The 20,407-nt window shown below is 40.4% G+C and overlaps 2 protein-coding genes across 4 annotated transcripts; both read right to left on the bottom strand.

Moving 5' to 3' along the window:
* Nucleotides 1–3,404: 3,404 nt before the first annotated feature.
* LOC124148707 lies at nucleotides 3,405–7,873 on the bottom strand. 3 transcript variants are annotated; one of them, XR_007218217.1, is made up of 3 exons: nucleotides 7,762–7,873; nucleotides 6,155–6,238; nucleotides 3,405–5,313 (listed from the first exon to the last, which is right to left on the bottom strand). XR_007218217.1 is itself a non-coding variant. In XM_046519953.2 (3 exons), exon 3 carries the CDS (start codon nucleotides 5,808–5,810, stop codon nucleotides 4,545–4,547), a length of 1,266 nt encoding a protein of 421 aa, XP_046375909.2. In that variant the 5' UTR covers nucleotides 5,811–5,814; nucleotides 6,155–6,238; nucleotides 7,762–7,873; the 3' UTR covers nucleotides 3,405–4,544. The 3 variants fall into 3 exon arrangements, 2 of the variants coding, with proteins under 2 accessions (XP_046375909.2, XP_048239157.1); XM_046519953.2 differs by having other exon boundaries at nucleotides 3,405–5,814; XM_048383200.1 differs by having other exon boundaries at nucleotides 3,405–6,238.
* Nucleotides 7,874–16,370: 8,497 nt separating this feature from the next.
* Nucleotides 16,371–17,336, bottom strand: LOC124148674 (trace amine-associated receptor 1-like). The gene has a single exon (XM_046519906.2). The coding sequence runs from the start codon at nucleotides 17,334–17,336 to the stop codon at nucleotides 16,371–16,373; it is 966 nt and encodes a 321-aa protein (XP_046375862.2).
* Between the last annotated feature and the right edge of the window lie 3,071 nt (nucleotides 17,337–20,407).

Raw genomic sequence — 20,407 nt, 5'->3', positions numbered from 1 at the left:
CTACAGATAAGCAGTGTACCTGCATAAAATAACCTCCTAAAATATTCAAAAAACAATTACTTTCAGTTAACTTGTGTACAGAAACGCATGCATTAAATGAAAAACTCAAATGTATAAAAAAAGCATGTGTAAATACCCAATGAAGATTTTTCAGCATGTGTACAAAGGAGCTAATTTCCGTAGCACAATTAAGAGCTAATTTACTTTCCGAGTCAAGCCTATATATTTAGAAAAGTTATGGTAAAATACATCTAAAACATTATTTCATTTTTTTAAAATCTTCAAATGTTGACTCGTTTGGGGAAAAATCCCATAGTCATGAATAGATGAGTAAAAAAAATTGTAACCCAATGAAAAATGTAATAACTCAATTAATATAGAAACCCTAGAGTCAAAACTCATAGAAAGTTATCTGGAGCTAATCTACTTAGTCGGACTCTCCTTCAATGATGTATGCCTCTTTAGAAAATGTGTGCAATTCAACAAACAGAAGTTTATTATGATTATTAATTCATCATAAGCAGTAAAATGTTCAAGATCTTCTGTAATTGTCTTATGTATGATAGGGTGTAAACAATAAGTCAAATTCAGTTCATTCATGTATGTTTGAAAACAGTTTTTGAGTGATCATTTTCCATTTACTTTGGGTGCATGAATCTTATGTATCCATATTATATACCATAACGAGGTTTCATTTGATATGTACTATGCCCATGTGTAACAGTATCAAAGACAGGTGTATATTTTGAAATAAGAAATGGATGAAATATTGAAATCCCAAGATGCCTGCCACAAAAGTTAGTGGAAAAACTGGCAACATCATTTTTCTTAATCAGTGATTGGGGCACGGGTGGCCCAGTCGTCTAAGGCGCCGCGATTCGCTGTGCAGAGTTGTCCCTTGGGCACGCCAGAAACCTATGATTGTGGGTTCGAATCCCGGTTCGCCCCGATTATGTTTTGAGGTTTGTCAGCACCATACCCGTGCTCGTGGGTTTCACCGAAGTGGTAAACGTCTGAGACCTGGGCCCCGATCCACAAAGCCTTCGTAACTTACACATATCGTAAGAGTTTATGATTGAAATTAAGATACTTTTACTAATATTTACGACCGATCCACAAAATAATATTTGTTTTATTGTTACCTCACTACTAATGGAATTGGATCTTGATGAATCTTGGTAAACTGTTTATTCAGACCCATTTATTTGTGTTATTTGGATAACTATGTCAAATGGGAATCATTCTGACTGATTCTCTCCCCAGTGACAGTCCTTTGTGTGGCCCAGTGGTGTTTGTCATGCCAGGACCTGCCTGTTACAGGTTCAAAGACCAATCATAATACATAGCTTGTCATCCTCGTACAGTGCTTATGCATTTCATTAGTGGGAAACCACTACAAGCCTCTGTCACTTTGAGCAGACGCAGTGTGATATGAATGAAACACTGGCTAAAGCAGAGTTAAACTCAACTCACTCACTCACTGATTAGGGGAATAAAAACATAAGACAAAATTGTGCCTGCAATTAAAATCGTATTTATTAAATCCATAAAAAATAAGTTGTCTTATTAATTGTGTGTCACATATTTCAAGGGGAAAACAAATACATTGTTTTACACTTAAAGTGGCCTCCACCTCCCCATATAGCCACACCTTCACCACCAAAACATATCCACTGAAATAAAAAATAGTAATCATGGTAATTACTGGCAGTTCAAATTAGCAACAGGCAGTCTGTACATTGTTGATATATATACTTACCATGCAGATTATACATATCAATAAACATCAGTGATTTGTTATGACTGCTAAGTTGTGCAGTAAAACCAAATTTGGCAGATTTGTATTTATTTTTGAACAAGCAAACAATTACTAGTAAAGGTGGCCTCCACCTCCCCTTATAGCCACACCTTCGCCACCAAAACATATCCACTGAATAAAATAACACTAATCATGGTAATTACTGGCAGTTCAAATAAACAACAGGCAGTCTGCACATTGTTGATATACTTACCATGCAGATTATACATGTTGTGTGTACCTTTATAATGTAATAGCAAGAGAGAGATGTATAAGTGAAGTAAACTTGGCTTTATGAAATACTTATCAATGAACACCAGTGATTCAATATGATGGCTTAGGAGTGCAGTAAAACCGAACTAATGACATATTTGTATTTATTTTTTAACAAGCAAACAATAACTAGTAAAGGTGGCCTCCACCTCCCCTTATAGCCACACCTTCACCACCAACAAACATATCCACTGAAATAAATAGCACTTGTTGCACGTTATGCTGAGGAAAGAAGGGAGGGGGTTACCATACACAGGATGCCCTTGCCAATAAGAACAAGGGTTGAGGGTGTGCAGGTCCTGGTGCTATGAAACTTCCAGTTAATTACATGAAAAGCTACTGTGGCAACTACCTCTGTCAATGTCAATTAGCAGCTCCCTCTGCTTGCCCAAGGCAACTAACGTTGTAAAAGGATTGTGGTAACTTCCGCCGCCAGTGACATGATACCTTCCACTGTTGGCCCTGGTAGCAACTACTGCTGCTTGGAGAAAATAGCAGCTAATGTTGTAAAAGCATCGTGGCAACTACCGCTAGCAGGGACATGATAACTACCGCTGCCGGCCTAAATGACAACTACAACTTGTGGGCCAATATATGTGGCAATTGGTTGCCCAACTTAAGCAATGTTTATGATGCCACAAGTGAAAAACCATGAAAGACCATGTTGCCAATGAAAAGCAGGTAAACTCCTAAAATAACAGATCTTTGGTGATAGTGAATTATGAGGAATGCTAATTACTGCCAATTACTGTCAGTATGTAGCACGCTCGCAACCCAAGTACCAAGTTGTCCGACTCCCCATTGTTCTTGGTGCCTTAGGTTTAGTACCTCCAAATCTGTTGACTGACATTGGGAGAGTACCCGGGTATGTTGCCAGAAATACAGCCCTGGGTAATGCAGAAGACTGCAGTGTTAGGGAGTCTTAACATTCTCAGAAATGTTCTGGGACGGTTTAGCTTGGCAGCCCTTCCTGGGAGAAGTCCCATTTGCTGTCTGGGCTGTGTGTAGAGGAGGCAAGGACCCTGAGCTGATGATGAGCCTAACAAGCCTGACTGTGCCAGATCAGTCAAATCAAATTGGCTGCATTTTTTGTTTTACCCGTAAAAAATAATAATAATAATAATAATAATAATAATAATTATAATAATAATAATAATACCATCTTTGCCTTGCTGGTGGTTTTGACACAGAGGTCCATCCATGGTAAGACCCGCAAGGGCGTCATGGAAAATCATCAATACAAAATTCTTTGGAATAGGCCTCACGCCTGTCCAGGCCAACAAACCTGATCTGGACCTTTTTGAAAAGTCTAATGAAATCATTTTTGTTATTGAATTTTCTGTCTCTTTTGACACTAATGTGATTGACAAGATGGAGGAAAAACATGGCAAATATGCAGACCTCGCTTTCGAAATGTCACGCTTACATCCCAAGAACCAAGTTGTCCAACTCCTCATTGTTCTCGGTGCCTCAGGTTTGGTACCTCCCAATCTGTTGACTGAAATTGGGAGAGTACCCAGGTTTGTTCCTGGGAATAAAGCCCTTCTGACAATATGTGTATTGCAGAAGGCTGCAGTGTTGAGGAGTTTTCACTTTCTCCAAAACATTCTTAGTGGGTTTGACTAGGCAGTGCTTCCTGGAAGAATTCCCATTTGCTGTCTGGGCTGCGTGTAGAGGGGGCAAGAACCCTGAGCTGATGATAAGCCTAACCAGCCTGACTGTGCAAGGATCACCCAAACCCAATTTGCTGCATTTTGTGCTTTAATCTAATAATAATATCTCCTGCAGGACATTCAGCAAAGTCATTTGCACGAGATACAGTGTGTGCTAAATACAGGCGTCAGGCTCAGCACACAATGCCTAATTACCAACCACATAACTATGGTCCTGAAAGAACTGCATTGGCTACCAGTTAGACTGGGAATCTTGTCACTGACAAATCTCTTTCACAGAATCAGATTATGGTTCCAGCAGGTTGTATTTGGGATGCAGACAATCATTTAAGAGTTTCTGGAAAGAGTAGAAGGGCAGGTGGATTTTTGGCTGGAGATGGGTCACTGTTATTGAACACAGATATATATGAAGTTCAAACTAAATCTTGAGTCCTGAGCCAAGGAAGGGGTCACCAAGGTGGATGGAGTTTTGTCTGGAGCTAGATCTTGGATCTCTGTTGCTGGACACAGCGTGGTGTGAAGTGATATATAGATCTGAAATGAAATGAAGCCAAGGTTCACAGCAGGAGAGTCACTGCAACCTTCATTAGATTATTATCCTGGGACAAATTCAAGGAAGAAATCTGTAGAAATACAAAAGAAACCCGACATGAGAACAGGCATTAAAAGTGCAGAAGTGTGTGTGTGTGTGTGGGGGGTATGGTAATAGTAAATTGTTTCTTTCTGCTTTTACATGTTTAGTATATTTTGAGCTCTTGCCAAAACTTTCATTCATTCTGGCTGATATCTTGTGACTGGATTCACAGCTGAAAGGAATAGGCTATGAGGATGGATTCACTGAAATCCTCAATACTTGATACTTGGCTGATGGTCTGTGACAGGCTGGAACCACTGCTCCCAGGAACAGGGCTGACAATGGATTTCATCAAAGTCTGGCTGTAGTCTTGTGACAGGTTGCTTTCACTGCTGAAGATGGAATCATCCAAATCTGGGCCCAATGACGTCTGGCTGATTGTTTCTTCATCTAGGCTGCATGCACTGGTAACTGAAGGCAGCCTGAAGGTGGCATCATGAAACTCAGAGCCCAATGACGTCTGGCTGATTGATGCTTGATCTAGGCTGCAAGCACTGTCAACCTGAAGCTTCCTGAATGTTGAATCATCAAAATCTGGGCCCAATGACGTCTCGCTGATTGTTGGTAGATCCAGGCTGCATTCACTGTCGACCGGAAGAGGCTGGAAGCGAGAAACAGCGAAATCTGGGCCCAATGATGCCTGGCTGATTGCTGCTTCACCTAGGCTGCATTCACTATCAATTGGAAGCGGCTGGAATGTAGAATCATCAAAATCCAGTACCAATGAAGTCTGGCTAATTGTTGGGAGATCCAGGCTGCATTCACTGTCAACTGGAAGAGGCTGGAAGCTGGAAACATCGAAATCCGGGACCAATGACGTCTGGCTGATTGTTTCTTGATGTAGGCTGCATGTGCTGTCAACTTGAAGAGGCTGGAAGGTGGAACCATCGAAACCCAATGACGTCTGGCTGATGTTCTGACTCAGGCTTGATTCACTGCAAATAGTAACAGGCATGAAATGAGGTGGTGAGAGTTCAGCAATAAACTCTTCGACGATTGAGGTTTGGCTTGCACTGGTGCCAGCAGGGAGGGACATATCACATGGGCTTGGGACTATGCTTGCACTGGTGGCAGGGAGAGATGTATGATTTCGGCTGGGGAAGACATGTCTGCTCTCTAATAGAAACATAGAAGGAAGGTCATTAGTGTCAGTACAGTTAGAAGTACAGTTAGGATAGTCTGAATGAAGCACACTGGTATTTGGACTGAAAAAACCTGCATTATGAATATTCAGATACTCGCTTGGGATGAAGGATGGGAAGGAAATAGGTTGTTCAAACTGTTGTAGGATGCTGTTGTAGAAGATGGAGGATCTAGGGGTGGGGCATATTAGGCTGGTGGACCTCATTGTAGGACAGGAGGGGATGACAGCATCAGTGTCGGGGCAGGGAGGGTCATCCAGGTTCACCCAACTCTCACTAGGACACAGCATGTCTCTGAAGTATCAATGTGGGATTTATTTAGATTCATTTCACACAAAGGACAAAATACAGGTATTGACACGTGTTAAGCTTGTTTACATGAGTGGTTTACATTGTGTACTTATACAGGGATTTTGATGGAGACAATTGGCATGAGGACATTTTCATCATTTTATCAACGATATATAAATATATACCAAATTTTAAAACAATCTGTTGGACATTTTAGATGACAATCCATGTCCTGGAAAGTGAACCCATCTAAAAACCCTGCCTTGATGAATGTAAAAGCTAGAGTTCTTGTGTTTTGAAGTGGGACATGTCAATATTATGTGTGTTGTTTAGATGAGAATACCTCTAGAGTTGATCTTTGCACCAGATCAAGGTGAAACACAGGAAAAACTGTAGAATCCAGATAATCGATCACAACAACAGAAACCTGTCAAAAGACAGACATGAAGTTACTTATAACATCTTGATGTTTTATCAGTATAAATAGAGTGGGCTTTTCTATATCGAAAGATGCTTTTATGTTATAACTATAAGCATAATTCATGGCTAAAAGCTAAATACCAAAGGTCATGAAGACAGTGTTAGCGGCAAAGTACATATCTCCCACACTTGCTAGGCATGTAGTAATGACAATGAGGTAATAAAAAAAACAACCTAGGACCTGTTACAGGGTGAGAAATTAATTATATTGTGATAATTCATCTTTATTTTAACAAGTCCACAAAAAGTATCTGTTTAGAAGAAAGAGAATAATGAGAATAATAATAATGAGGAAGAAAGAAATAACTTCAATAGAACATAAAAGTACATAAAAATGTGTAGTCACTGGTATGTACATTCATAGTCGTTGGACATAGTTACTGACTTTTGATTTGAGATATCAATTAAATGACATCAGTAAATTTTCATGATTTTATCAACCTTTGAGAGGACATTCTTCTATATCACATGTATCATCATTAAATAATGAAAGTAGTTTGAAATCGGACATTTTGACTGACAAGTCAGTTTCCTAGTAAAGCACAATATATTTCTGTGCAAAACTTGATCAGCCCAATTTTGATACACCTTATATATTCCCAGTTTACTGGCCTGCAATTGTCTATTGGCATCATTTCAGTGGGTATTTCTGTTATGATATGGAGAACTATTAGCTGACCTTAGCAGACTACATGGATTTGGGTCAAATATCGGCCTCTGGGCAGGTCTAGGAAATCCCTAGACCAAACGGAAGAATACTGGACTTGAAGTGCAGTAAGGATTTCAACCAGATTTTACTAAAAATATCATTAGACCTTTAGAAGGTCTAATAGACATCATTCTCAATTTTCCAAAGCACATAACTATTACGGGACTGGAAAATATCCCAGTGCGTATGACAGCCTGTGGCAGTAACTTGCTGCTTGCCAAAACCTGTCAGTTTGATGGATCTTCCCTAAACTTTTTTGCGAAAGAAAGCTTTAGCGTTTTAGTCCACATTAACCGATGACGGTTTAGGCAACACCCCATCATTTTCAGTAGATCTTAGTGTTCATGTATGGACCTTTATTAGCAAAGCTTACTACACTGAAAGAAAGGTTTACTAGACTTGGGCTACGGACAGGTGGCTAAAGTCACAGACTGTGGTTTAGGTGAATCGATGACGTTTTTGTGTGGGGCCGTTCATAAACATGATCAGAATAGTGGTCAATTTGGGGGTCGAAACAACCGTGGTGGCTCCAGAATTACCGAAATACTTACAACGTGCGTCTAAATATGATAGGCAAACAAGCTGGTAAATGAAGGAATAGATAATACAACACTAATCTAAAGGAAAACGTAAGCAAAATGGGCTTCAAAATGTTGAATATTTGCTGGTTGTCAAAGATGGCCTGTTTTGTTTACAATGCCAACAAAGACAAATCCGGAGACATTTCGGAAAGGAATTCATACAGAATAACATCTACAAACCTGTCTGCAGAAATAATGAAGACGTTTGAACTCAAACAGGTCTCTGAAATCTGTTAAAATAACAACTGAGATAGCAACGATACGCTTCTGTCAACGAAGAATCGTAGGAGCCGGGTCTTGAACTTGTTTTGAACTGTTACCGTAGCAACACCGGAAATAGATTTTAACCAAAAGTTTTTTGTATTCACGAATGGAAATATGCCTCTATGTCCAGTAGAACATTATATAAATCATAATCGCAAAATAAAACTTACATTTAATAAAAATGTACTGCTGGTTGCGCTGCGTCAACTTTGTAACATGTAGAGACGGAGCCTGGCGGAAAGGAAACTAGTCAACTCGTTCACGCGAAGACCCGCAAATTATCACGCAACATCAATGACAATCGTTAGCGATATTGGGAGTTAGTCTCTTTTAGGTTTAAACGTGACATGACGGTGCCTATGAAGATTGAAGAAAATATTTATTCAAGGGAGGCTACAACCCTTCGGTACATTAGACGAATGGGTCACCTTCATCCTTTTATTATACTAGAAGTGCCGACTTCCTACATTTGCCGCAATTGATTCGGATTCGGCTGTCCGTGTACGCGGGACAGATTACATTCATATTTGTGTGTAAAAACGAAACATAATCACCATGGTTACATACATATAATTAAATAAACCCGCGCCTATTTATATTCACAATTCACATTCTGACAAAATGAATCCCAAATAGGCCCAAGTATTATATCCTTTATTTGTAAATACCACACTGTGTTTGTGGGCTTTTACAAAATGTAATAGTCTCAGACTTGCATCACTTCTGGATTTCCTCCCATTCTGATCAGACACGCCGTTTGTATAACTGAAAAACTGTATAATGCGGCGTGAAAAGTCACCCACTCACTTACATGACATACCGACCTGTGTAGATCCGGGTTAGAATAGGTCTTCTGCACCTATGCTTGTCGTAAGAGGCGACTAACGGGATCGGGTGGTCAGGCTCGCTGACTTGGTTGATGCTACCAAGACGATTATGTTCAGGCAGTAGTGATATACTCAGAGTATTGATGATTATATTTCTTTCCATCTTTGGCTTGGTTTTTTTCGTGTTTATCGCCGCGTTAACGTCACTACTAAACACTGTGCTCACAGGTTCCTTCTCAAGGTAAGCAGGCTCACAGAGTCATTATTTTTACTTTATATATGTGTGTGCATTTAGGAGATAAACCTATTGTGTTTTTAAATTTGATGTAGTCCCACTGTAGAATAGATACCAACCTATAATTTGGAACCTCGCGCTAAAGCGCTCGGTCAAGCGCTAAATCAAATTTCAAAACACTGTAGGTTTATCTCCATTCTACCACGACGGCAACAACGCTGTGAAAACGGCGCTCTTTTGCAACGCGTAATAACACAGGTGCACAGGTCCGCAATTTTATAACATTCCGAAAAGTGGTCACAGGTAGTTTTATATGTAACAATTATTACTAAAGTTCAAGATTAAAAAACACTATAGTCGTGAGTAGTTCATAATAAGTGTTCAAAACACATAGTTTTTTAAAAATCCAAAGAGAGATGTTTTAATTTCAATCAAACTGTTGCACACTGTTGGACACTGTGGACTGGCTGTCGTTTCTCGGAAATTTGTGCGAGAGGTTATTTCTTTGGAAATCGAACATGCCACATGACGGGTAATAGAAAAAGGTTTAAAAATGCTAAACGAATATATTTCTACAGCAAACGTTATGAATTAACATTCTAATATACATTTAACATGTCTAAGAGTTATTAGTTAGTTAGCAATTACCCCCAGGAAACAATAATATCATCAAAGTAAATGCCTCTCCACCCCGAACTTGGATGTGGCAGAACTTGACCTATATCACGGTTACTCGACACCTCACAGTTGTCAATGGCTGACAATCATGTGTTAACATTAACTAGATCTAGTTGAAAGAAGCAGATTTACTGGGATTGATCGAGCCTGCGGGTACATCCATATGATTACTAATGCAACTGAGTATGACTTGAACAGACGCTGTTTAGGCTGCAGACGGGCCGGATATTTTTAAATGAGGAATCTGCATGGCGTGACCTGTCAATTTCAAGATTTCACGGATCCAAAGCCAAATAGTGACAGAACTTAGACATTTCTGGTCCAGAAATAGAAGGTCGTGTATACTTTTCATAAGTGTGCGTGTTCTGAAATGAATTTCATCAAATTTGATAAGCTGTCACTTCATCTGGGACATTGTTTTCGTGAACTTTCGAAGGGGAGTGTTTTCTGATGCACTTTCAAATCCCCTCCTGCCAAATTCTAACGGTGGTGGTTGACGGAGATGGCAATGGATATCGATCAGAAAAAGGTTTGTAAACACCATGTTGTCATGAATAAAATTTGAACTGTTACCGTAGCAACACCGGAAATAGATTTTAACCAAAAGTTTTTTGTATTCACGAATGGAAATATGCCTCTATGTCCAGTAGAACATTATATAAATCATAATCGCAAAATAAAACTTACATTTAAAAAAAATGTACTGCTGGTTGCGCTGCAGCCAGAAATAGAAGGTCGTGTATACTTTTCATAAGTGTGCGTGTTCTGAAATGAATTTCATCAAATTTGATAAGCTGTCACTTCATCTGGGACATTGTTTTCGTGAACTTTCGAAGGGGAGTGTTTTCTGATGCACTTTCAAATCCCCTCCTGCCAAATTCTAACGGTGGTGGTTGACGGAGATGGCAATGGATATCGAACAGAAAAAGGTTTATAAACACCATGTTGTCATGAATAAAATGTCTTCAAACACATTTTATTATGTTATATTTCACTTTCATTGTCGGTTGTTTCAATAATGAAATTACATGTTCGTGGGTTCAGAAAAAGTTACCCAAAAATGAACAATTAGATCTATTATTTTCTCAACAAAATGTATTAGATATCACTTATTTTGAATGTGTGAATCTTTGAATTATACCTCCCCACCCTGAAATGAGAACCGTCCTAACGTGTCCCGGTTGTCATTATATCTGCACTGCACTCTCAGTTATGGCTGCCAAAGAAATTGTTAACAGTAACAGTGCTGTTAAAGAATTGCATTAAACCAGAAGACAACCCAGTACTGTGCGTGTGATGCTGTTCAACTTTAACATGTTGACTAACTATCCCTGCTCGTGTGATGTTGTTTTTTCAAACAATTTTTATAATGTTATATTTTACTTTCATTGTCGGTTGTTTCAATGAGGAAATAGCTTAAATTGTTCACCATAGAACATTTCTCTAACAGTTTCATAAAAATTTCGTTGTATGCAAAAGATATGCCTTCGTTAAATATTTTAATGTTATCATCGAAGCAGTCTGGGTTGCGGCCTAGAACGCCCCAAACATCCGATATCAAACTAGATCTACCGTATTTCCTCTATTTGACACTACGCCGTCAATTAAATTCGCGAGAGCCCTTGACTCGGCGTGTATAAGAGACCTTGGCCCCGATCCACAAAGCCTTCGTAACTTACACATATCGTTTTTACGATGTTCGTAGCGCTACGAAGGTTTTGTGGATCCGGGCCCTGCATCACTTCGGGCTTTCCTCCCACATGAGCTGACACGCCGTGATATAACTGGAGGTGAGGTGAAATTGGGTTTAACGTCGCGTCCAAGATTATTGCACTGATATAGCGACGTGCATGCACGTGTGTGTGTGTGTGGCTGCTTGAACTAGTCCGGACTGATGCCGATTTATAGTGCTAGCTCACTGAGATACCATGCCGCAGTTTAACATGAATACCCCACTCAGACACAGTATACTGACTCCGAGCCGACCAGTCCTTGTTTTAGCCCCTTAATGCCGAGCGCCAGACAGGGTAACAAGTACCATCTTTTAACGTCTTTTGGTATGACGCGGACGGGGATCGAGCCCCGGACCTTCCGCTCTCCGGGCGGACGCTCTACCACAAGACCACGGGGGCGGCCTGATATAACTGGAATAATGTTAAAAGCGGCGCTAAACCCAACTCACTCACTCACTCAATTGCTTGGATCGATGCTAATGTTGTCAATCACTGGGTTATCTGGTCCAGACTCGATTATTTACAGACCGCCGTCATATAACTGGAATATTGCTGAGTGCGGCGTAAAACAACAAACAAACAAACATTATGTGACAATAACTCTTTCCACAATCAGTAGTCGATTGTACGATTCCGACTGTATCACCAGCATGTGTTTACGAGTCACTACCAATCAGTGATGATACCAGGTGTTCGGGAAAAAGTAAATTACATCGAATTAGAGTGAGTGAGTGAGTTTGGTTTTACGCCGCTTTTAGCAATATTCCAGCCATATCACGGCGGGGGACACCAGAAATGGGCTTCACACATTGTACCCATGTCGGGAATCGAACCCGGATCTTCGGCGTGACGAACGAACGCTTTAACCACTAGGCTACCCGACCGCCCCACATCGAATTAGATGGCTTGAAGAAAGTGATTGAGGTACTTTGTCTTGCGCCAGTTGTACAGTGGTAGGTAAATTCAATCTCCTCTTTTGTCACAGCTATAGCCTATATATATAACAGATAGAAAGTTTAACACCGAGAACGTTTTAATCATTGCTCTATTAAACAAGGTTTCAAGGCACACAAATAGTATTATGATTGTCTTAACCACAAAAATACAAACACCAAAGGTATACCACATCAGGAATATAAATAGTGTGAGGTGAGGTGAAATGGGGTTTAACGTCGCGTCCAAGATATATAAATAGTGTATCACTACATCGGTATTATGTAAGCTATATAGGCATACATATCATTGTCATATTTTTACAGTTATAATAATTTTAAAAATAAATTCTACCGTGAAATTAGGCATTACTCGATACTGATTGGTCAATCAGAGGCTATTAAATCACAATAACACCCCTCTGATTGAAACAGCTGGTTTCACCGCCGTATTACCGCGGAAGCTAATATTTAAAGATTTTTATTTTTTTTCAGTCTTTGTCGGTAGGCATATTTAAATAATTATATCTACAATTACCGGCTACAAAATGCAAAGTTGTGGTTACTACACTATGTAAAGGATGTGTGGCAATACGTTTCATGCAGAAAACACAATATATATCTACTAAGAGAATTTGTTATATACTTCAGTGTGAAAGACTGAGTTTTCTGAAGTTGAGGAAAGTGATATTTTTATTTTGCAGTGAACATAACACTTTGACGTAACTATTGTCATACATGAGCTTCCTCCCCGCAGTTGTCTCCCTTTATCGTAAGTTCCTTTTTACGTTAGTTCCACATTGACAAGGCAAAAAATAATGACAGGTGGTAATTTATGGAGTTAATATCGTTTCTTCCGTTTGTTATTCTCTTGAAAATGTTTCATTTTAAATTGTAAATTTCTCATTCAACTCGTGAATCGAGACGGTTCATTCTGCCAGCGCGTATTCTTTCGCTTCCAAGACTGAGTCAGTGAGTGAGTTGGGTTTATCGCCGCTTTTAAAAGTATTCCAGTTATATCACGGCGTGTCAGCTTAATGTGGGAGGAAAGAGGAAAGTGATGCAGGTCTAAGACGTTTACAACTTCGGTGAAACCCAAGTGCACGGGTATGGTGCTGACAAACCTAGAAACATAATCGGGGCGAACCGGGATTCGAACCCACAATCATAGGTTTCTGGCGTGTCCAAGGGACGCAACTCTGCACAGCGAATCGCGGCGCCTTAGACGACTGGGCCACCCGTGCCCCCACAAGGGCTGGAGAACGTCAGGTAGGGAGAATGTACTCTTCAAGGTTTTATATTTGTAGTAAAATAATATAATTTTCCGGAAGACAACGACACAAAAAATAAATAAGATACGTCATGTGTCGAGGGTAATATTATTTTTCTTTCACCTCGTGACGGGGGAAAAGATGCCACTCGTGAAATTATCTCCTTCCCCCGTCACTCGATGAGAGAAACATGATATTTCACTCGACACATGACATATCGTTTTGGAACAACAAAAATTATATGCTTTCAATGCCTGCATTGTGTTGAGTGAAGTATTACAGTGTAAACAAACTGCTTGAACATTTACAGCGCCATATTTTGTTTTCCGGCTGTTGTCGGTGATTCCGTAATTCAGATCGACAACCCGCTCAAAACACTGGACTCAACACATGCCGCTTCATATTTGCTCACACAAAAGACTTCGTGTTTTATATCATGCATGGTAGAATGGAGATAAACATACTGTGTTTTCAGTGTAAAGCTAGGTTACCTGTATAATTAACCACGCACAGTCCAATCAATATCGCTTAACGAAATCAACATCCGTTTTGTAAACTGTGTGTTGATTACAGGATTTGTAAGGCAATTGTACTGTAAACATATATTTTCCAAAGCTTTTTCATGTTTTTAATTGCAGGTGCTCACGTGATTTGATGCACTTGGCGAAGTAAGACCCATTTTATTACAATAAAAATCTTGATTATCGATCAGAACGACTTGACTTGGCACCGCCTTTTCTTTGAAACAAATGCAAGTGGTATAACAGGTGGAATCTGATTGGTCAATAGGAGAGACATAGATGGGACACAACTCGTAATAGTCACAGTCGGCGCAACGATCGAGCCCAGAAATTCTAGCCTAGTTTGGCAAAGGGTGGAAACTGGACTTTTACAGTTAATAAATTCCCTTGCCTCAGGAAGATGCAGGTTACGTACCTTTACATTGAAAACACAGTATGTCTATCTCCAAATTATACCATTTATAACAAAACATGTTATTTCTTTTTCAGCTACTTTTGGTAATTTCTTGCCTAAATGGTGGCCACTTCTTCAACTTAAGTAAATTTGTCCAAGGCAAATGGTACAGTTATGATAGACTTAGCGAAGTGCACTAAAACAACCGTCCTATGCAATCATTCAGACAAAATGTTTTGGATGTAAGGAAGATATGAAGGTTCGAAAAAATAAATTGTTGCAAGATATTATAGAAACATCAAATTGTCGGTTCATAAGGCTTGCATGTTCTGACTGATGAAACAGGGGGCGGTCGGGTAGCCTAGTGGTTAAAGCGTTCGCTCGTCACGCCGAAGACCCGGGTTCGATTCCCGACATGGGTACAATGTGTGAAGCCAATTTCTGGTGTCCCCCGCCGTGATGTTGCTGGAATATTGCTAAAAACGGCGTAAAACCAAACTCACCCACTCACTCACTCTGATGAAACTCATTGGAGTGAGATATGTACAATTTTAGATTATCGTTATACCCAAGCTACTTAGATAAATTCAAGTGTTTTGATTTTGAAAATCCGATCCGAGCAGAAATTCCGATTCACATGCATCGGGCGTGTATTCGTTATCATCCATACAGGCTACATCCCACACAGTAGTGTATGTTCAAAGCGCTACATCGTTAATACCCTGACCAGTTTGTCAGTGTGCTCGGAAGCATACAACCCAAGTTGCGTATAAGACGCTGGGTGAACAGTCACAATACGATCTCATCCTACCGGTTACCCATTCGCTGCTGGCTGAACAGAGGCGTGTTTCAAACATGTCGCTTGCCTGTGGAGACACCATACGGAACATATGTTTCAGTGTGGTTAGGACCGAAGCCCTAGAAACTTCCAGGAGTCAAACTAGCAAGCAGGTTCCAACAAAATCAGTATATGCCCTAAGTTTTAAGTTGGTTGGTTTGTTGTTTAACGGCGGCGGTCGGGTAGCCTAGTGGTTAAAGCGTTTGCTCGTCACGCCGAAGACCCGGGTTCGATTCCCGACATGGGTACAATGTGTGAAGCCCATTTCTGGTGTTCCCCGCCGTGATATTGCTGCAATATTGCTAAAAGCGGCGTAAAATCAAACTCACTCACTCACTGTTGTTTAACGGCCCACCCAGCAATATTCCTGCTATATCACGGCGGAGTAAGTTTTAAGTATGAATATATCCAAACATCATTTTGCGTAACATTGTTTGTTTTTTCTTTGACAAAGATACACATAGTGACAGGGGCAAGTCAAACAACTTGCTTGACAGTGATGTCAGAATCTACACCGTCGCTTCAGTTGTAATAAGGAATTCGCTCATCTATGAGAATCCAAAGAAGCCAAGAAAATCTGTAACAAAGGAGGTACAGTTCTTAAACGTTTTTTCTCTACTTAACTTATATTTTGACCCAACAGAGCTTGAGTGTCCTTCCACACTATTAACTGTACGGCCGTGGTCCTCCCAAGTAATGTGTGTGTTTGTTTGTTGCACAATATTCAAGCTATATGACCGAGGCCTGTAAATAATCGAGTCTGGACCAGGCACTCCTGAGGTTGATATTTTGAGCAACTACCCACGCCATCGGTTTCTGTTGACGTCATCAACCTCACGAGCGTCACCACCCGATCCATTACGTCGACTAGAAATACAGAGAACACAGGTAAAAGTTTCGCAAAATGTCTGACTTTGAGGTAGTGTAAATCAGACAACCAAGCACGTGTATTCTTCCTGGGATCGCACGGCCATGTTAACTGAACTCCGTATCTCCATATCCAAATATACGCTGAAGACGCAGGGACACCAGGGAACCAGCTCCATGTTAAAGTGCATCTACTACCTTGAAGTGGTAGCCCGTAGGAAGAAACACATTACTCAGTACAAGTAGATATGTTCTGTGATGACGCCTCCCGGGTTCCATATGTCCTCAATACGTCCATCCGGCGATTCCATCGGTAGTAGGAGTGGCAGAAGATAGAGGTCAGAGCTTCGCGAAAAGGCCGGTAGGAAACAGTGTAAATTAGCACATTCCATAAACTGTTGGAAAATATGGCAACAACACCAAATTTCAGCCAGCCACTGATATCTTCCTCCTTCACGCCAATAATCAGCTGAATAATGCACACAAACACTGGCACATAAGATACACAGAACACACAAGCGGGCAAAAGTGCCATCAGAGAGATTTTAAGTCTTCGACGAAGATTGACGTTGCTAACGATCTTTAAGAAACAAAATACAATAACTCCAAATGTGCTCAAAGGCAGCACCAAGACGCCAGCCATTCGGCTCCCTATTCCAGATATACTGTTGGTAAAAGCGGGAAGAGACATGGCCAAATGTGGATCGTATTCTGTGTCGATACCGGTCGATGTGATCAGTCCGATACGACACACGCCCAAGATAACCGTCAACACAACAGCTGCCATGAACCTTTTGGTTGTTACAATATTCATGTACTTCAATGGCCATTCAATTGCTATGTACCGATCTAACTCAGCCAAGGCGATGTTAAATGTCGTCTGCCCCAACAGAAACATGTGTATACAGAAGGACACATTCTTCATGACATCGGAGTAGACGAAGCGGCGGGAAAACGCAGACGGCATGTAAAACACTAATACGAGACAACCCATGAAGAAGTCACAAACACCCATGAAGGCTATCACCCACAGCGTCGGCATATGAAGTTCACGGGTCCTCACCACGACGAATACAACGACGCTGTTTGCCGAGATCACCAGAATACCAACAACGAGGTACGTCCAACCCAAGACCGTTGTGTCTTCTGAACTTCCAATCACGTGGTTTGTAGAGTTTACATCCGGGTCTGCCATCGTCGTCTTCTTTTAATTGGATCGCTTCCTCCAAAAAGATATGAAACTCTCTTTGACAATAAACAATAACGATAAAATGTACTCTTTAAAACGGTCTCTGTGTCCGACACATTGAACACCGATTTCCAGCAAGTGTTGCCCTTAGTTGTACGAAGTGTATACCCAATGATCCCGCTTTAGATGAGTGTTCTTCTCTGTCAGCTGGATCGGGGCTGATCAGGGCTGTAATGTAGATTCACCTCAGCGTGTTGATGAAAACTGCCAATATCAGCTCCAAGGAAGACACTGCCGCCTAATTTAGAGACTGTAACAAGAGACGACGGCCAATGAAACTGTATGTTGGTCATGTAATGTAGATCCACCTCAGCGTGTTGATGAAACTGCCTATATCAGCACCAAGGAAGACACTGCCGCCTAATTTAGAGACGGTAACAAGAGACGACGGCCAATGAAACTGTATGTTGGTCATGTAATGTAGATTCACCTCAGCGTGTTGATGAAAACTGCCAATAGCAGCACCAAGGAAGACACTGCCGCCTGATATGGAGACTGTAACAAGAGACGACGACCATTGAAACTGTATGTTGGTGATAATTATGTACTAATTATAGATAGGCTGTTTGAAATACAGGGCTAAACAGTTGGGTGTATTCACTGCGATGCTATTGACCAGCATTTTCTAAAGGGACTAACAAGCTATTGTTCACAACAATGACGTGTCTCTTTCAACGACTCTATATTATCCGAAGAAAATGACTTTCAGTGAATGCACATTGCCAGAGTCATTTGCTGTAATGCCATCTGGAGCATCCTTGGCAGCGTCGAATCATGAGTGATTAATAACACTCAACATTTGAGGGAGCCCCCTGCCCCTCGACATGTGACTTCAAGAACATCAAATTGATGACTCTCATCTCGAAAATCTCAAGGTGTTACACGACTTATTTGCAACCTCTTATATACCTCAACCTGCAACAGTTGATTTGATCACAACGCATGCTAATATTCATGAGAAAAATAGTTCTTTCCCAATCATTGTCAGTAGCGGGTTACAATAGGTTCCAAAAAACCTTCGTTTGTCGTTCGCGCTGACGAGATGTGTCCAGGCTCCAAAACTATGAACCGCTGTTGGTCTTTAAGTACTTTTTGTAATATCCGTTTTCACATCAGTTGGACGCAGTGTATTTACATCAATCCGTGAAGGATTTATTCAATATGTTTTTTGACCAAGCACAATATAATAGAACAAGAATACACTTAGATTTAGATTGTTATGCATCACTAATGTTATTGTATGGCCTTGCCCTTAGCATCGATTATAGAAGCAGTTACTGCGAGAGTACCCGTGCCTCACAATTGCCATTGCTGTGATTGAAGCGAAAGTTATGTAGTAGTAGAAGTAGCAGCAGCAGTAGTAGTAGTAGTAGTAGTAGTAGTAGTAGTAGTAGTAGTAGTGGTTTATTCAGTTCAGCTGTATGGCCAGATGACATATAGTACAGTTTTACGTGACAAAGTAAGTGGTCACGTGAGAGTTGGGAATTGTAAAACATGTTTGTAAACAGAGCAACAAATTTAAGGAGATGTACATTTCTCGTGTTTAGCAAATTTATTTTTGGACGAATAATGGCAAAGCTATAATGAGGTAAATACCTTATTCTAAATCTAGAGTACGTAGGTTATATGAACAATAGGATACTCGTCTTCAACAGAAGCTAGATTACATTGTGTACACAGAGTATCCGAGTTATCTATATTTTTGAATTTCCTTGGTTTATTCACGTTAAAGTTTTGTAATGTTACAGACAACTCTGAAGGGTTCGATCCTCCAGGCTACTGATGTAAGATTCTGGTTCAAATGGAGAAAGACCCGTGGAGATCCCGGGTAGAATAGGTCTACAGCAACCCATGCTTGCAGTAAAATGTGACTTTGCTCATCGAAAGAGGCAACTGACGGGATCGGGTGGTCAGCCTCGCTGACTTGGTTGATGTATGTCATCGTGTCCCAATTGCGTGGATCGATGGTCATGATGTCAATCACTGGATTGTCTGGTCCAGTCTCAATTATTTACAGACCGCCGTCAAAAAGCTGGAATATTGCCGAGTGCGCAAAACAACATAAAACAAAATCAAAGGGAAATACTTTAACTGCTCTGTAATAAGATAAAAAAAAATAGAATTTGTAATTGTATCAGGTCTGGATGTACATATCTATAAATCGTTGTCTTAATGTATATAACAATTGTTTATCATCACCGATGTCTTGTGCAATCCATACATGTGAGAATAGAACCCTATTTATTCTCCCAATTTCATCAGCATGGTATAACATTGATCTGGACATCTCATCATTCATCCTTAATGAGATAATCAAATTTCTAACAACTGTCAACTGAATAGATAAATGCAGACAAGTACTTCCTGCCTCGCCAAGGGAAGCTTTTTAGCAGCAAACTTTCCAACTCCCAAAAATCACTTGACGTAGGCTGCAGGGACATATTTAACCACTGTCATCTGAGAAGAGACATGCATACAATAGCGTCCTGTCTTGCCAGCAGCAGCACTCGTACCAACTCCCAGAAATACATTTAACTAGACTGCGTGAAGTTTTTCAATATTTTCTTGATATTTTATTCCCCACATTTTCCACATGCATATAATAATATTGGTGAAATTTGTTGAAATATTTTACAGGCACAAGAAAATGGTAACTGCATATATTATTTGTCTTCTATAAGAATCTTTAAATTGGAATAATGGCCTTTCCAGCTTGAGTTGATTCTGACACGTCCTTGACCACGTCCACGCCAATGTGAAGGATATTTGTAGTAGGTTGTAGTTTTCAGACGTTTACCAAGACAAGTCCATGCTTCATTTCGAGCATCCAGGTAAGGGTGGAAAAACTAGGCTGGAATTTCTAGGCTCGATCGTAGCGACACCAAGAGCAATTACGAGTTATCTCCCTTCTATGTCCCCACTATTGACCAATCAGATTACATATGACTTATGACTTGAATTTGCTTCAAACAAAATATCGCCGCCCGGTTAAGACGATCTGGTAGAAAATCAAGACT

This window comes from Haliotis rufescens, unplaced genomic scaffold (assembly GCF_023055435.1).
Source record: "Haliotis rufescens isolate VD_foot unplaced genomic scaffold, xgHalRufe1.0.p SCAF_46, whole genome shotgun sequence".
Classification (NCBI taxonomy): domain Eukaryota; kingdom Metazoa; phylum Mollusca; class Gastropoda; order Lepetellida; family Haliotidae; genus Haliotis; species Haliotis rufescens.
This window is presented reverse-complemented; position numbering and strand designations above follow the sequence as displayed.